The 17,292-nt window shown below is 48.3% G+C and overlaps 1 protein-coding gene across 1 annotated transcript in view; it reads left to right on the top strand.

Annotated features, from left to right (window-relative positions):
• The window catches only part of TOMM40 (translocase of outer mitochondrial membrane 40), a 70,905-nt gene extending 54,603 nt beyond the window's left edge, over positions 1 to 16,302 (top strand). Inside the window, exon 10 of the mRNA XM_063942600.1 lies at positions 15,410 to 16,302. Coding sequence (XP_063798670.1) covers positions 15,410 to 15,549 — 140 coding nt within the window. The 3' untranslated portion in view covers positions 15,550 to 16,302. The remainder of the gene's footprint in view (positions 1 to 15,409) is intronic.
• The last annotated feature ends 990 nt before the right edge of the window (positions 16,303 to 17,292 follow it).

Raw genomic sequence — 17,292 nt, 5'->3', positions numbered from 1 at the left:
ATCTTATCGCCCAGGGCTACAGACTGGAGTTTCAGGAACTCCCACCTCACAGATTCTTCAAATCAGGTTTACCAGCTTCTCAAGAAGTAAGTATGACTTTACAGGAAGCAATTTAAAAACTAGTACAGACTCAGGTCATTGTTCCATTTCCACTTCAGCTGCAAAACAAGGGTGGTTATTCCAACCTGTTTGTGGTACTGAAACCAGACCGTTCGGTAAGGCCCATTTTAAACCCTAAAGTCACTGAACCCATACTTACGGGTGTTCAAGTTCAAGATGGAGTCTCTGAGAGCGGTGATCTCAGATCTGGAGGAGGGGGAATTCCTGGTGTCTCTGGATATCAAGGATGCGCACCTTCATATTCCAATCTGGCCACCTTATCAGGCTTCTCTAAGGTTTGCATTACATGACTGTCACTACCAGTTCCAGGTCGTGCCATTTGTCTTCTCCACGGCACCGAGGGTGTTCACCAAGGTAATGACAGAGATGATGTTTCTCCTCCGCAAACAAGGAGTGAACATAATACTGTACCTGGACGATCTGCTGACAAAAAGCACCATCCAGGGAGAGGTTGTCGGACAACATTGCCCTCTCATCCTGACTACTCCGGGATCACGGGTGGATTCTGAACCAATCAAAAACTCACCTAGAACACTGAGACTTCCGTTCCTGGGGATGATACTGGATATGGAGTCCCAGAATGTATTCCTTCCATTAGAAAAGGCATTGATAATCAAGTCGATGGTGCGGGATGTTCTAAAACCATGTTTCGCCTACTGGGGAAGATGGTGGCCTCTTACGAGGCACTGCAATACGGAAGGTTTTCACACAAAACCCTTCCAGCTGGATCTGTTGGACAAATGGTCCGGATTGCATCTTCACATGCACCAGAGGATCAGTGTCTCGCCAAAGCCAGGATTTCTCTTCTGTGGTGGCTTCAGACTTCTCATCAAAATTGGATTCTGCTAACCACAGACGCAAGCCTCGGAGGTTGGGAAGCAGTCACCCAAAGGGAACAGTTCCAAGGAAAATGGTCAAGTCAGGAAACCATTCTTCTAATCAACATTCTGGAACGAAGGGCCATATACAACGCCCTTCTACCGGCATCACATCTTCAAGATCACGCCATTCAGGTTTAGTCGGACAATGTGACAGCGGGAACGTACATAAACCGGCAGGGCGGAACGAAGAGCAGAGCAGCAATGTCAGAGGTAACAAGGATTCTCCTCTGGGCAGAAAGACACGCTGTGGCATAGTCGGCAATCTTCATTCCGGGAGTAGACAACTGGGAAGAAGACTTCCTCAGCGGACATTACCTCCACCCAGGAGAGTGGGGCCTTCACCCGGAGGTGTTCGGGTGCTTGACACATTCGTGGGGAATTCCACAAATCGACATGATGGCCTCTCGTCTCAACAAGAAGCTCAAGCGGTATTGTTCCATGTCGAGAGACCCACAGGCTGTGGCAGTGGATGCTCTGGTGACTCTATGGGTCTTCCAGATGGTGTACGTGTTTCCACCACTTCCATTGATCCCAAGAATTCTCAAAAGAATAAAAAGGGAAAAGATTCAAGCAATTCTCATTGCTCCGGACTGGCCAAGAAGGTCCTGGTACGCGGATCTACTGGAGATGCTCTTAGAGGATCCGTGGCATCTACCTCTTCGCTAGGATCTTCTACAACAGGGGCCGTTAGTCTATCAGGACTTACCGCTGTTACATTTCACAGCATGGAAGTTGAGCGTCAAATTCTAGCCCGGAAAGGGATCCCAGACAGGGTTATTCCAACCTTCATTCAAGCCAGAAAGGGGGTAACGTCTAAACATTACCACCGTATTTGGAAAAAATGTCTCTTGGTGTGAGAACAGGAAATTTCCTGCGTTGGAATTTCAACTGGGATGTTTTCTGCTTTTTCTGCAGTCGGGTGTGGATGTGGCCCTACATTTGGACTCCATAAAAGTCCAGATTTCAGCCTTATCTCTTTTCTTCCAGTCACAATTGGCTTCTCTCCCTGAGGTTGACATTTTTGAAGGGTTTTCTGCACATCCAACCGCCCTTTGTGCCTCCTACGGCACCTTGGGATCTCAATGTGGTGTTGCAGTTCCTACAATCGTAATGGTTTGAGCCTTTTACAGGAGGATAACGTAAAGTTTCTTATGTGGAAGACCGTCACACTGTTAGCTTTGGCTTCAGCAAGACGTGTGTCAGAGCTGGGGGCGTTGTCTCACAAGAGCCCCTATTTGATTTTCATGAAGATAGAGCTGAACTCATCAGCAATTTCTTCCTAAGGTGGTGTCTGCGTTTCATATCAACCAACCTATTGTGGTTCCGGTGGTTACCGACACCTCTGCTACTTCAATGTCCTTGGATGTTGTGCGGGCTTTGAAGATCTATGTGAGGCGAACGGCTCGTCACAGAAAATCGAACTCGCTGTTTGTTGTCTATGAGCCCAATAAAATTGGGTGTCCTGCTTCAAAGCAGTCTATTGCTCGCTGGATCAGGCTTACTATCCAGCATGCTTATTCTACGGCAGGTTTGCCGGTTCCATGATCTGTACAGGCCCACTCTACTAGGTCTGTGGGTTCTTCCTGGGCGGCTACCCGGGGTGTCCCGGCTTTACAGCTCTGCCGAGCAGCTACTTGGTCAGGTTTGAACACGTTTGCTAAGTTCTACAAGTTCGATACTTTGGCCTCTGAGGACTTTCAATTTGTTAAATCAGTTCTGCATGAACATCAGCACTCTCCCACCCGGTTTGGGAGCTTTAGTACATCCCCATGGTACTAAATGGACCCCAGTATCTTCTAGGACGTAAGAGAAAATTTAGAATTTTAATTACCTACCGGTAAATCCTTTTCTCGTAGTCCGTAGAGGATACTGGGCGCCCGCCCAGTGCTCCGTGTTTTCCTGCACTGTTACTTGGTTAAGTGTTATTGTTGGTTCAGCTGTTGCTGTTCCGGTTCAAGTTTGGTTAGCATGGCTTTCCTCTTGTTTTGTGTGTGCTGGTTCGAATCTCACCACTGTCCTTTTAAATCCTTCTCTCAAGGTATGTCCGTGTCCTCGGGAACAGTTTCTAGACTGAGTCTGGTAGGAGGGGCATAGAGGGAGGAGCCAGCGCACACTATTGATTTCTTAAAGTGCCCAGGGCTCCTAGTGGACCAGTCTATACCCCATGGTACTAAATGGACCCCAGTATCCTCTACGGACTACGTGAAAAGTATTTACAGGTAGGTAATTAAAATCCTTTTTTTTTTTTTCAATTAACAAAATGCAAAGTGAATGAACAGAAGAGAACTTTAAATCAAATCAATATTTGGTGCGACCAACCTTTCCCTTCAAGACTGCATCTATTCTTCTGGGTACACTTGGGCACAGTTTTTGAAGGAACTCAGCAGGGAGGTTGCTCCAAACATCTTGGAGAAGATCTTCTGTGGATGTAGGCTTGCTCAAATCCTTCTGTCACTTCATGTAATCCCAGACAGACTCAATGATGTTGCGATCATGGCTCTGGGGGGCCCAAATCATCACTTCCAGGGCTCATTGTTCTTCTTTACGCTGAAGATAATTCTTAATGACATTGACTGTATGTTTGGAGTCGTTGTCCTGCTGCAGAATATATTTTGAGCCAATCAGACGCCTCCCTGATGGTATTGCATGATGGATAAGTACCTGCCTGTACTTCTAAACATTGAGGACACCATTAATCATGACCAAATCCGCAATTCTGATTGCTGAAATGCAGCCCTAAACTTGCAAGGAACCGCCACCATGCTTAACTGTTGCCTGTAGACACTCATTATTCTACCGCTCTCCAGCCGTTCGGTGAACAAACTGCCTTCTGTTAAATCCAAATATTTCAAGTTTTGACTCATCAGTCCAGAGGACCTGCTGCCATTTTTCTGCACCCCAGTTCCTATGTTTTCGTGCATAGTTGAGTCCCTTGGCCTTGTTTCCATGTTGTAGGTATGGCTTTTTGGCTGCAATTAAGCCATGAAGACCACTTAATGGAAAGCCAGACTTCTCTGAACAGTAGATGGGTGTACCTGTGTCTCACTGGTTTCTGCCAGTACTGAACTGTGTTTTGCCGTGCTCAGTCTTGCCATGGTGTATGTCTTGTGACTTGAAACTGTCTTCTATAATCTCAACTTTGTAGCAGAGTTTGGCTGTTCCTCACCCAGTTTTAAGCACCCTACACAGCTGTTTCAGTTAATGACTGTTTCAACCTACATATGAATGATGATCATTATCACCTGTTGTGTATGATTGGTTAATCATACACCTGACTACAATCATACAAAATCCCTGACTTTGTGCAGGTGTACCTTGATGCTATTTTGAAGGCAAAGGGTATTTAAACCAAATATTGATTTGCTTTAGATTTCTCTTCTTTTCATTCACTTTTCATTTTGAAAACTGATCAATAAATTAACACTTCTATTTTCTCTAGTATCCATAAGGGATGTTGGGAAAAACTAGTACGATGGGTGTAGATGGGGTCCAAAGGAGCCAGTGCACTTTAAATTTCTTCAACTGGGTGTGCTGGCTCCTACCCTCTATACCCCCTCCCACAGGCAGTTTAGAAAAAAGTGCCCTCAGGAGAGGATGCACATCTCTGCTGCTCCAGAGAGTTTTCTTCCGATTCTTTTTAATCTTTTTTTCTCTAACGTCCTAAGTGGATGCTGGGGACTCCGTAAGGACCATGGGGAATAGCGGCTCCGCAGGAGACTGGGCACAAAAGTAAAGCTTTAGAACTACCTGGTGTGCACTGGCTCCTCCCCCTATGACCCTCCTCCAAGCCTCAGATTTTTGTGCCCGAACGAGAAGGGTGCACACTAGGTGGCTCTCCTGAGCTGCTTAGTGAAAAGTTTTAGTTTTAGGTTTTTTATTTTCAGTGAGACCTGCTGGCAACAGGCTCACTGCATCGAGGGACTAAGGGGAGAAGAAGCGAACTCACCTGCGTGCAGAGTGGATTGGGCTTCTTAGGCTACTGGACATTAGCTCCAGAGGGACGATCACAGGCCCAGCCATGGATGGGTCCCAGAGCCGCGCCGCCGGCCCCCTTACAGAGCCAGAAGACAGAAGAGGTCCGGAAAATCGGCGGCAGAAGACGTCCTGTCTTCACCAAGGTAGCGCACAGCACTGCAGCTGTGCGCCATTGCTCCTCAGCACACTTCACACTTCGGTCACTGAGGGTGCAGGGCGCTAGGGGGGGGCGCCCTGAGCAGCAATAAAAACACCTTGTCTGGCGAAAATACATCACATATAGCCCCCAGGGCTATATGGATGAATTTTAACCCCTGCCAGAATCCATAAAAAAGCAGGAGAAAAGTCCGCGAAAAAGGGGCGGAGCCTATCTCCTCAGCACACTGGCGCCATTTTCCCTCACAGCTCAGTTGGAGGGAAGCTCCCCTGGCTCTCCCCTGCAGTCACTACACTACAGAAAGGGTTAAAAAAGAGAGGGGGGCACTAATTAGGCGCAGTATTAACAATACAGCAGCTATAAGGGGAAAAACACTTATATAAGGTTATCCCTGTATATATATATATATAGCGCTCTGGTGTGTGCTGGCAAACTCTCCCTCGGGCTAGTGGGGTCCTGTCCTCTATCAGAGCATTCCCTGTGTGTGTGCTGTGTGTCGGTACATTTGTGTCGACATGTATGAGGAGAAAAATGATGTGGAGACGGAGCAGATTGCCTGTAATAGTGATGTCACCCCCTAGGGGGTCGACGCCTGAGTGGATGAACTGTTGGAAGGAATTACGTGACCGTGTCAGCTCTGTATAAAAGACAGTGGTTGACATGAGACAGCCGGCTACTCAGCTTGTGCCTGTCCAGACGTCTCATAGGCCGTCAGGGGCTCTAAAGCGCCTGTTACCTCAGATGGCAGATAGACGCCGACACGGATACTGACTCCAGTGTCGACGGTGAAGAGACAAATGTGACTTCCAGTAGGGCCACACGTTACATGATTGAGGCAATGAAAAATATTTTACACATTTCTGATAATACGAGTACCACCAAAAAGGGGTATTATGTTCGGTGAGGAAAAACTACCTGTAGTTTTCCTGAATCTGAGAAATTAAATGAGGTGTGTGATGATGCGTGGGTTTCCCCCGATAACAACTGATAATTTCTAAAATGTTATTGGCATTATATCCTTTCCCGCCAGAGGTTAGGGTGCGTTGGGAAACACCCCCTAGGGTGGATAAAGCGCTCACACGCTTGTAAGAACAAGGGCTCTACCCTCTCCTGAGATGGCCGCCCTTAAGGATCCTGCTGATAGAAAGCAGGAGGGTATCCTAAAATGTATTTACACACATACTGGTGTTATACTGCGACCAGCAATCGCCTCAGCCTGGATGTGCAGTGCTGGGTTGGCGTGGTCGGATTCCCTGACTGAAAATATTGATACCCTAGATAGGGACAGTATATTATTGCCTATAGAGCATTTGAAAGATGCATTTCTATATATGCGTGATGCACAGCGGAATATTTGCCGACTGGCATCAAGTCTAAGTGCGTTGTCCATTTCTACCAGTAGAGGGTTATGGACACGACAGTGGTCAGGTGATGCGGATTCCAAACGGCATTTGGAAGTATTGCCTTATTAAGGGGAGGAGTTATTTGGGGTCGGTCTTTCAGACCTGGTGGCCACGGCAACAGCTGGGAAATCCACGTTTGTACCCCAGGTCGCCTCTCAACATGAGAAGACGCCGTATTATCAGGCGCAGTCTTTTCGTGGACAAGCGGGCAAAAGGTTCCTCATTTCTGCCCCGTGACAGAGGGAGAGGAAAAAGGCTGCAGAAATCAGCCAGTTCCCAGGAACAGAAACCCTCTCCCGCCTCTGCCAAGCCCTCAGTATGACGCTGGGGCTTTACAAGCAGAATCAGGCACGGTGGGGGGCCCGTCTCAATGAATTTCAGCGCGCAGTGGGCTCACTCGCAAGTAGACCCCTGGATCCTTCAGGTGATATCTCAGGGGTACAAATTGGAATTCGAGACGTCTCCCCCTCGCCGTTTCCTAAAGTCGGCTTTACCGATGTCTCCTTCTGACAGGGAGACAGTTTTGGAAGCCATTCACAAGCTGTATTCCCAGCAGGTGATAATCAAGGTACCCCTCCTGCAACAGGGAACGGGGTATTATTCCATACTGTTGTGGTACCGAAGCCGGACGGCTCGGTGAGACCGATTCTAAATCTAAAATCTTTGAACACTTACATACAGAGGTTCAAATTCAAGATCGAGTCACTCAGAGCAGTGATTGCGAACCTGGAAGAAGGGGACTACATGATGTCTCGGGACATCAAGGATGCTTACCTTCATGTCCCAATTTACCCTTCTCACCAAGGGTACCTCAGGTTTATGGTACAGAACTGTCACTATCCGTTCAGACGCTGCCGTATGGATGGTCCACGGCACTCCGGGTCTTTACCAAGGTAATGGCCGAAATGATGATATTCCTTCGAAGGAAGGGAATTTTAGTTATCCCTTACTTGGACGATTCCCTGATATGGGTAAGATCCAGGGAACAGTTGGAGGTCGGTGTAGCACTATCTCAGGTAGGGTTGCGGCAGCACGATTGGATTCTCAATATTCCAAAATCGCAGCTGGTTCCGACGACTCGTCTTCTGTTCCTAGGGATGATCCTGGACACAGTCCAGAAAAAGGTGTTTCTCCCGGAGGAGAAAGCCAGGGAGTTATCCGAGCTAGTCAGGAACCTCCTAAAACCGAGCCAACTCTCAGTGCATCAATGCACAAGGGTTCTGGGTAAAATGGTGGCTTCCTACGAAGCAATCCCATTCGGCAGATTCCACGCAAGAACTTTCCAGTGGGACCTGCTGGACAAATGGTCCGGGTCGCATCTTCAGATGCATCAGCGGATAACCCTGTCACCAAGGACAAGGGTGTCCCTCCTGTGGTGGTTGCAGAGTGCTCATCTTCTAGAGGGCCGACGATTCGGCATTCAGGACTGGGTCCTGGTGACCACGGATGCCAGCCTGCGAGGCTGGGGAGCAGTCACACATGGAAGGAATTTCCAGGGCTTATGGTCAAGCCTGGAGACATCACTTCACATAAATATCCTGAAGCTAAGGGCCATTTACAATGCTCTAAGCTTAGCAAGACCTCTGCTTCAAGGTCAGCCGGTGTTGATCCAGTCGGACAACATCACGGCAGTCACCCACGTAAACAGACAGGGTGGCACAAGAAGCAGGAGGGCAATGGCAGAAGCTGCAAGGATTCTTCGCTGGGCGGAAAATCATGTGATAGCACTGTCAGCAGTATTCATTCCGGGAGTGGACAACTGGGAAGCAGACTTCCTCAGCAGACACGACCTCCACCCGGGAGAGTGGAGACTTCACCCAGAAGTCTTCCACATGATTATAAACCGTTGGGAAAAACTCGACAGGTATTGCGCCAGGTCAAGGGACCCTCAGGCAATAGCTGTAGACGCTCTGGTAACACCGTGGGTGTACCAGTCAGTGTATGTGTTCCCTCCTCTGCCTCTCATACCCAAGGTACTGAGATTGATAAGATGGAGAGGAGTAAGCACTATATTCGTGGCTCCGGATTGGCCAAGAAGGACTTGGTAACCGGAACTTCAAGAGATGCTCACGGAGGATCCGTGGCCTCTACCTCTAAGAAGGGACCTGCTCCAGCAAGGACCCTGTCTGTTCCAAGACTTACCGCGGCTGCGTTTGACGGCATGGCGGTTGAACGCCGGATCCTGAAGGAAAAAAGGCATTCCGGATGAAGTCATCCCTATCCTGATCAAAGCCAGGAAGGATGTAACCGCAAAACATTATCACCGCATTTGGCGAAAATATGTTGCGTGGTGCGAGGCCAGTAAGGCCCGACGGAGGAAATTCAACTGGGTCGATTCCTACATTTCCTGCAAACAGGAGTGTCTATGGGCCTGAAATTGGGGTCCATTAAGGTTCAAATTTCGGCCCTGTCAATTTTTTTCCAAAAAGAACTAGCTTCAGTCCCTGAAGTTCAGACGTTTGTAAAAGGGGTACTGCATATACAGCCTCCTTTTGTGCCTCCAGTGGCACTTTGGGATCTCAATGTAGTTTTTGGGTTCCAAAAGTCACATTGGTTTGAACCACTTAAATCTGTGGAGTTAAAATATCTCACATGGAAAGTGGTCATGCTGTTGGCCCTGGCCTGGGCCAGGCGCGTGTCAGAATTGGCGGCTTTATCCTGTAAAAGCCCTTATCTGATTTTCCATTCGGACAGGGCGGAATTGAGGACTCGTCCTCAGTTTCTCCCTAAGGTGGTTTCAGCGTTTCACCTGAACCAACCTATTGTGGTGCCTGCGGCTACTAGGGACTTGGAGGACTCCAAGTTGCTAGACGTTGTCAGGGCCCTGAAAATATATGTTTCCAGGACGGCTGGAGTCAGAAAATCTGACTCGCTGTTTATCCTGTATGCACCCAACAAGCTGGGTGCTCCTGCTTCTAAGCAGACTATTGCTCGTTGGATTTGTAGTACAATTCAGCTTGCACATTCTGTGGCAGGCCTGCCACAGCCAAAAATCTGTAAATGCCCATTCCACAAGGAAAGTGGGCTCATCTTGGGTGGCTGCCCGAGGGGTCTCGGCTTTACAACTTTGCCGAGCAGCTACTTGGTCAGGAGCAAATACGTTTGTAAAATTCTACAAAATTGATACCCTGGCTGAGGACCTGGAGTTCTTTCATTTGGTGCTGCAGAGTCATCCGCACTCTCCCGCCCGTTTGGGAGCTTTGGTATAATCCCCATGGTCCTTACGGAGTCCCCAGCATCCACTTAGGACGTTAGAGAAAATAAGAATTTACTTACCGGTAAATCTATTTCTCGTAGTCCGTAGTGGATGCTGGGCGCCCATCCCAAGTGCGGATTGTCTGCAATACTGGTACATAGTTATTGTTACCAAAAAATCGGGTTATTGCTGTAGTGAGCCATCTTTTCTAGAGGCTCCTCTGTTATCATGCTGTTAACTGGGTTTAGATCACGAGTTGTACGGTGTGATTGGTGTGGCTGGTATGAGTCTTACCCGGGATTCAAAATCCTTCCTTATTGTGTACGCTCGTCCGGGCACAGTATCCTAACTGAGGCTTGGAGGAGGGTCATAGGGGGAGGAGCCAGTGCACACCAGGTAGTTCTAAAGCTTTACTTTTGTGCCCAGTCTCCTGCGGAGCCGCTATTCCCCATAGTCCTTACGGAGTCCCCAGCATCCACTACGGACTACGAGAAATAGAATTATCGGTAAGTAAATTCTTATTTTTTTTTTGGTATGCTGTCGGGGCAACAGCATACCTGCACCGTGGGAGTTTTTTTGGGGGGGGAGACTGTCTCCAGCCTTACGAGGTGCAGAGCCGCTTCCCTGCTGCAGGGCCACTGTCCTGAGGAGTTGTTGTTCAGCGGGTCACTGCACCTTGGCTGTCGCAGCACGCCGCACACCCCAAACGCTGCCTGCATGTGACATCGGTGGTGAGTACAAACCGGGGACCCCGCTAGGGGGGTACCCCGGTTCAAAGTGCCGCTGACAACAGGCGCAGCGTACGGGACCCTCCCGGGGGATCCCGCTAAGATTCCCCGTGTAGAACTGGCACAACAGGGCTTGACTAGCACTTGTGTGATGTTTTAAGCTTAAAAGTAGACTTTTGCCAGTAGAATATATGTATTTGTAACTCTGGCGCCATGGAGGGGGCGGAGCTACATCAGAACGGGACCTGAGGCGTTTTGGCGCCTTCCTCTGCTTACTGAAGCAGCAGATAGCATACACAGCGCTTCCTGATCCTCAGACACGCTGGATATCTGGTACAGGGTGTAGCAAAGGGGGAGTGCCGCTTGTGTACACTATCCTGAGCCTATTTAGGACAATAATTTGTTAGTGTTTACTGTATTATAGAGAGCCGACAGGCTCACTGGGGCTGTGCAGCTCAGGGTGTGCTGGTGTCCTCTCTACCTCTGTGTCTCCTCTCACATACAGTAGGGCAGGCTTGCATTATAACGGTCTGTGTGTATGTTAATGAGCTTACTGTGAAATATGGGTAAACGTATGTATGTCACACTAGATTTCTCTCCCTTATCTAATGACTCTGTTTCCTGTGAACAGTGCAGTCACTCTTGACAAATCAGTGAAGGGGCTGGGGGAGAGGGTACAGAACCCCACTGGTTAGGGTCCCCCCCCCCCCCCTTCTCATGCATGTCCTCAGAAGTGTGGGTTACCTGCTATATTATCTGATACACCCTCTAGGGGACGCTGCGTCTCAGCAGTCGTTTTTCTTTGTACAAAACAAGCCTAATGTCACTTTCCCTGATTCTCCAGAGTTAGATGATTTATTCAAACAGGCCTGGAAAAATCCAGACAAAAAATTCCAAGTGTCCAAAAAGTTGTTGTGCACTTTCCCATCTGCTCCTGAAAGTAGAAAATTTTGGAAGAAACCCCCTTCGGTAGATGTCTCAGTATCTCGCCTTTCTAAGGGCTCCTTTACCATGAAGGATCCTGGGGATAGGAAGATAGAGACTACGCTAAAATCTATATACACAGCAGCCGGTATAGCACAAAGACCAGTCATTGTGGGTTGCTGGATGACACATGCTATTCATTATTGGGACATTCAAATTCAGGGGGGCCTCTCGGGAGATATGCCTTTAGTTACTATGGTAACCCTCCTGAAGCACATTCAGGACACTACCCGTGTCCTCTGTGATTCGCTCAAGGAGATGGGGAACATTAATGCTCGGACTTCTGCCATGGCAGTGTCTGCGCGCATGGCCTTGTGGTTGCATCAGGTATGGGTCATTGGATAGACACAACTTAGGTCGACAGTCATTAGGTCGACCATGAAAGGTCGACATGCATTAGGTTGACAGGGACAGTAGGTCGACATGGTCATTAAGTCGACAGGTCAAAAGGTGGACATGAGGTTTTTGACTGTGTTTGGTGTCATTTTCTCCGTAAAGTGACGTGGAACCCAAATTAGTGCACCGTGTCACCTCGCATGGCTCTCTTCACCCGCCATGCTTCGGGCAGATTACCGTTTCAGTCGTAGTCCACGTGGATCATTAAGTATGAAAAAATCAAAAAAATTAAGGAAAAAAAAGTGAAAAACTTATGTCGACCTTTTGACCTGTCGACCTAATGCATATAGACCTAATGGCATTGTCGACATTCAGTGGTCGACCTAATGAGTGTCGACCTAACAACCGTAACACGTTGCGTCAATGGATTGCGGACGCTGAATCTTGATACCTGGATTTCCAAAGTTACGGCTGGGAAATCCACGTTTCTCCCCTCTGGGGCCCCACTGGCGAGATGCTCCTAAACAGGGCCGTCTCTCCAGTCCTTTTCGGTCTCACAGGTTTCTATCTAAGGCCAGAGGTGCCTCCAATGCGGCTAGAGGCACCAGAGGTATGTCCAGAAAACCGGCAAGCACCAGTTCTCAGGAACAGTCCACCGATTCTGCTTCCACTAAGGCCTCAGACGTTGCCCACCCACCCTGAGGGGATCTCGAGGTTGGAGCTAGACTGCGTCACTTCAGCCGCGTCTGGGAGGTTTCCTGCCAGATTGACTGACTGGGTCAGAGATCTTGTTTCTCAGGGTTACAGGCTGGAGTATGACAGTACTCCCCCCTCATTATTTTTCAAATCAGGCTTACCAGCTTTGGAGGATATGCAAGTAACGTTGCAACTGGCTATCCGAAAGTTGGTCCAGTCCCACGTCATTGTTTCAGTACCACTACCACAACGTGGCAAGGGGTTTACTCAAACCTGTTTGTGGTGCCGAAGCCAGACGGTTTGGTCAGACCAATTCTGAATCTGAAATCCTTGAATCCTTATTTGAGGTGGTTTAAGTTCAAAATGGAATCCCTGCGAGCAGTGACTGCGGGCCTGAAAGAACGAGAATTTATGGTCTACTTGGCTATCAAGGACGCCTATCTCCATATTCCGATTTGGCCGCCTCATCAGGCGTACCTACGGTTTGCCCTGCTGGACAATCTCTTCCAATTCAAAGCACTGCCCTTCGGCCTGTCTACTGCCCCGAGGGTATTCAAGAAGGTGATGGTGGAGATGATGCTTCAACTCCGGGTCCAGGGGGTCAATCAATGTAGTCCCTTACCTGAACAATCTTCTGATAAAGACACGATCCAGGAAGCTTTTGTTGCTCCATATCGACTGCACCATCTATCTTCTGTCAGTCCATGGGTGGATCCTCAACTTACAGAAGTCCCACCTGTAGCCAACTCAGACGCTCCTGTTCCTGGGGATGGTGCTGGATACTGTGGCCTAGAAGGTGTTTCTACAGGAGGACAAGGCGAAAACACTTCTGAAGATGGTCCGCATGGTGCCGTGACCTACTCGAGTGTCCATACATCTTTGCGTAAAATTGCTGGGCAAGACGGTTGCCTCATACGAGGCCATCCAGTATGGGAGGTTCCATGCCAGAACATTTCAATTGGACCTCCTGAGCAAGTGGTACGGATGATTCAGCTGTCACCTCAGGCCAGGATTTCCCTCCTGTGATGGCTACAGTCCTCCAATCTCCTGGAAGGCTGGAGATTCGGGATTCAGGATTGGACCCTCCTCACAACGGATGCGAGTCTGAGGGGATGGGGAGCTGTCACCCAAGGGTTGCAGTTCCAGGGCAGGTGGTCAGCCCACGAAAGCCTCCTTCCGATCAACATTCTGGAACTTCGCGCGATCTACAGTGCTCTGCTTCAAGTCTCTCCTCTGCTCAAGGATCATGCAATCCAGGTGCAGTCGGACAAGCCACGGTGGTGGCGTATATCAGTCGACAAGGAGGGACAAAAAGCAGAGCCTGCATGCGAGAGGTGTCAGTGATACTCCTCTTGGCGGAAAGAAATGCAAGAGCCATGTCGGCAATCTTCATTCCGGGTGTGGACAACTGGGAGGCAGACTTCCTGTGTTGTCACGATCTCCACCCGTGGGAGTAGGGACTCCACCATCTGGTGTTCCAGCAGATCGTCCACCGGTGGGGTTGTCTCAACAAGAAAATTCCCTGGTAATGCTCACGGACTAGGGACCCTCATGCGAGGGCAGTAGATGCACTGACGACGCCTTGGCCTTATCGGCTGGTATACCTGTTTCTTCCGATTCCACTGCTCCCAAGGGTGTGCAAGCAGATTAGGGAGCGCAAGCAATTCTGATTGCCCCGGATTGGCCTTGGAGGGTTTGGTACGTGGATCTTCTGGACATGTCTGTCGAAGACCCTTGGCCTCTTCCTCTAAGAAGCGTTCTTCGTGGAAGAACGCCTTTGTGAGGTTTTACAAATTTGATACCCTGACCAAAGAGGATGCCCAGTTTGTGCAGGCGGTGCTGCAGCATTCGCCGCACGTTTCTGCCCGTTCTGAAAGATTTGGGACGTCCCCATCATACTAGTTTTCCCCAATATCCCTTATGGATGCTAGAGAAAATTAGGATTTTAATACCTACCGGTAAATCCTTTTCTCGTAGTCCATAAGGGATATTGGGCACCCGCCTCAGTGCAGTGACTTTTCTTCAGGTTGTCTCTTTTATGGTTACCTGTTCAGCTGTTGGTGTTTTGTTGCCAGCCGTTGCTGTTTGTTGTATGTTAATGGTGTGCTGGTGTCTAAATCTCACCACCTTTTCTGTTATGTTCCTTCTCACATATGTCCTTTCTCCTTCGGGCACGTTTTTTTTTACCTATAACTGCCTGTAGGAGGGGGCATAGATGGGAGGAACCAGCACACCCAGTTGAAGAAATTTAAAGTGCACCGGCTCCTTTGAACCCCGTCGATATCCATCGTACTAGTTTTCCCCAATATCCGTTATAGACTACAAGAAAGGGATTTACCGGTAGGTATTAAAATCCTATTTTTTTTTTTTTAAGCATTATTACTTTGCCGCATTTCTTCCACACCCGCCTAAAACTTTTGCACAGTACTGTATATGCTGAAGCAAACCTAAGTTATTGTGTCTGGACAGCTCCCCTCTATTTATTTTGCAGTCATGCACAATGTCACTTCTATGTAAATGTTCATCATTTAATAGTCCTATAAGGAGGATCTGTAATTGGTTCTCTCTCCTTGTTAAGTGCATGAATTACTGCAGCACAATACCTCTGTCCTTTTCCTACAGGAACCATGATTTCCATAGTGCTTGAGCTATTAGTGCAACAACCTGACTAGTATGTCATGTGATATGTAACTGTTTATATCTGGCTGTGCCACATTGGCACTCTATTTTAAATAAACGTTAAGGTTTAGTGGCCCTTTTAACACACATGTGGGGCCTATGTTTGTAAAAATGTAAGTCTTATGTACACTTGTTTCTAAATGTTTACAGTTGTGCATCACCTATGATCCTTCTCCTCTGTTATCTTCACCCCTGCCAGCACCACGTATGCTTCTCTTCCCCCCTCTAAATTATTATCTCTCGCTTTTGCACAGGTTCGGTGGACAGTAACTGGATAGTTGGGGCCACTTTAGAAAAGAAGCTTCCTCCGCTGCCACTTACACTAGCCATGGGAGCCTTCCTCAACCACAAGAAGAACAAATTCCAGTGTGGCTTTGGCCTGACCATCGGTTAACATGGGCGGTCCTGTGCACAGCTTGTGGTCTCCCCTCCACACCTGGACATGTGGCCTTTCCCTCTGCTTCCTGACAGCAGTACCCCTGGCTCCTGAACTTGCTCTTCCTCCCCAAACTCCTGCCATGCACATTTTTATAACGTTTATTTTATCGTTGGGGTAGGGAGGCAATGTAGGAGGTGTCTGACTTTTCCAGTATTTAATGTAGGTACCTAGAATGGAGAGGAGACCAGTCCTGTCTTTGCCCCTTCTCTCGCCTCCCTGTTGAGTGTCGTCTCTCTGTGTTTATTCGATTTAGGAAGGGCTGTCCTTCCCCTGCTGTAGTCTTTGATTTGGGAATTGGCCCTTCAGAATTGTTTTATTTCATCTCCATCGCTTTATAAGCCATTAATTTGGTCTTCTCCAGGATCTTTGGGCTGTGAATGTATCTTGTTTTCAACCTATGATTGAGATTTCTGCTGTCCCCGTATTTGTTTCTGCTGTAGCTTCTGGGGGAGGGAGGGGAGGCGTCATGTCTAGGGGAGGGTCTATTCTGGGATTTGCCTGAGACCTGTGTCCTCATAGACCTTGTGCTGCTGTCAGAGGGGGTAGTGGCCCGATTTCCCTCCTTAGGAGCGTGGATGTAAATCATGTTTATAAGTTATAAAAGAATATTGACATGAGTATTTTACACAAAACAGACCTGGAGCCCAAAGCGGAGTCCTAACCGGGCAGGCACTGCACCAATAAAGTGACTTTGGCAACGGGCTCACATTTGGTTGTCAGTGTCTTCCTTCTGCATGTGATGTGTGTGTCTACTGCCTCCCTGCATGGTGAGTCACTATGTGATGGAATGAGACCTTCGTTGGAGTTCCACTGGGGTTGTCCTCATTTTACTGACTTGTATATGCTCTCCTGTAACTGTGGCTACCTGCTTTGTCTGTTACATTGAGCACTTTGGATAATATTGGATATTGCAAATGTCTAGAACGTGATGCTGGAACTTGAATGTCGAAAAAGCAGCTCTTGGCATAAGTTTCGGGTGTAGAATAGAGCGCTCCTTAGCCCTTTCCCGAGGACATCACCAAAATAAGTTGAAAAAGCAGAAGGTCTGTGAATCTATTACAAAATGTTAAAGGAAGTGACAAATTTGTGGACAGCTTATGACTTAAGGGGCATACACACGAGAAGATAAAAGTGGACAATATGCACGATAAAGATGTGCTTATCGTCCAGTGTGTATGCATGATAAAGATGCGTGCTTCCGTGTGTCTTTATCAACTAAACATGCATCCAATTTAGGCTACATCTTTCATGACTGCATGTACAAGAATGGGAGGGGTGATGTCACTTAACGATATCTTTCACTATTTCTCTATCGTCCTAGTGGATGCTGGGGTTCCTGAAAGGACCATGGGGAATAGCGGCTCCGCAGGAGACAGGGCACAAAAAGTAAAGCTTTTTCCGATCAGGTGGTGTGCACTGGCTCCTCCCCCCATGACCCTCCTCCAGACTCCAGTTAGATTTTTGTGCCCGGCCGAGAAGGGTGCAATCTAGGTGGCTCTCCTAAAGAGCTGCTTAGAGAAAGTTTAGCTAGGTTTTTTATTTTACAGTGATTCCTGCTGGCAACAGGATCACTGCAGCGAGGGACTGAGGGGAGAAGGAGTCAACTCACCTGCGTGCAGGATGGATTGGTTTCTTGGCTACTGGACATCAAGCTCCAGAGGGACGATCACAGGTACAGCCTGGATGGTCACCGGAGCC

This window comes from Pseudophryne corroboree, chromosome 10 (assembly GCF_028390025.1).
Source record: "Pseudophryne corroboree isolate aPseCor3 chromosome 10, aPseCor3.hap2, whole genome shotgun sequence".
Lineage (NCBI taxonomy): Eukaryota > Metazoa > Chordata > Amphibia > Anura > Myobatrachidae > Pseudophryne > Pseudophryne corroboree.
The sequence above is the reverse complement of the archived record's forward strand: the minus strand, read 5'-3'. Positions and strand labels throughout refer to the sequence as shown.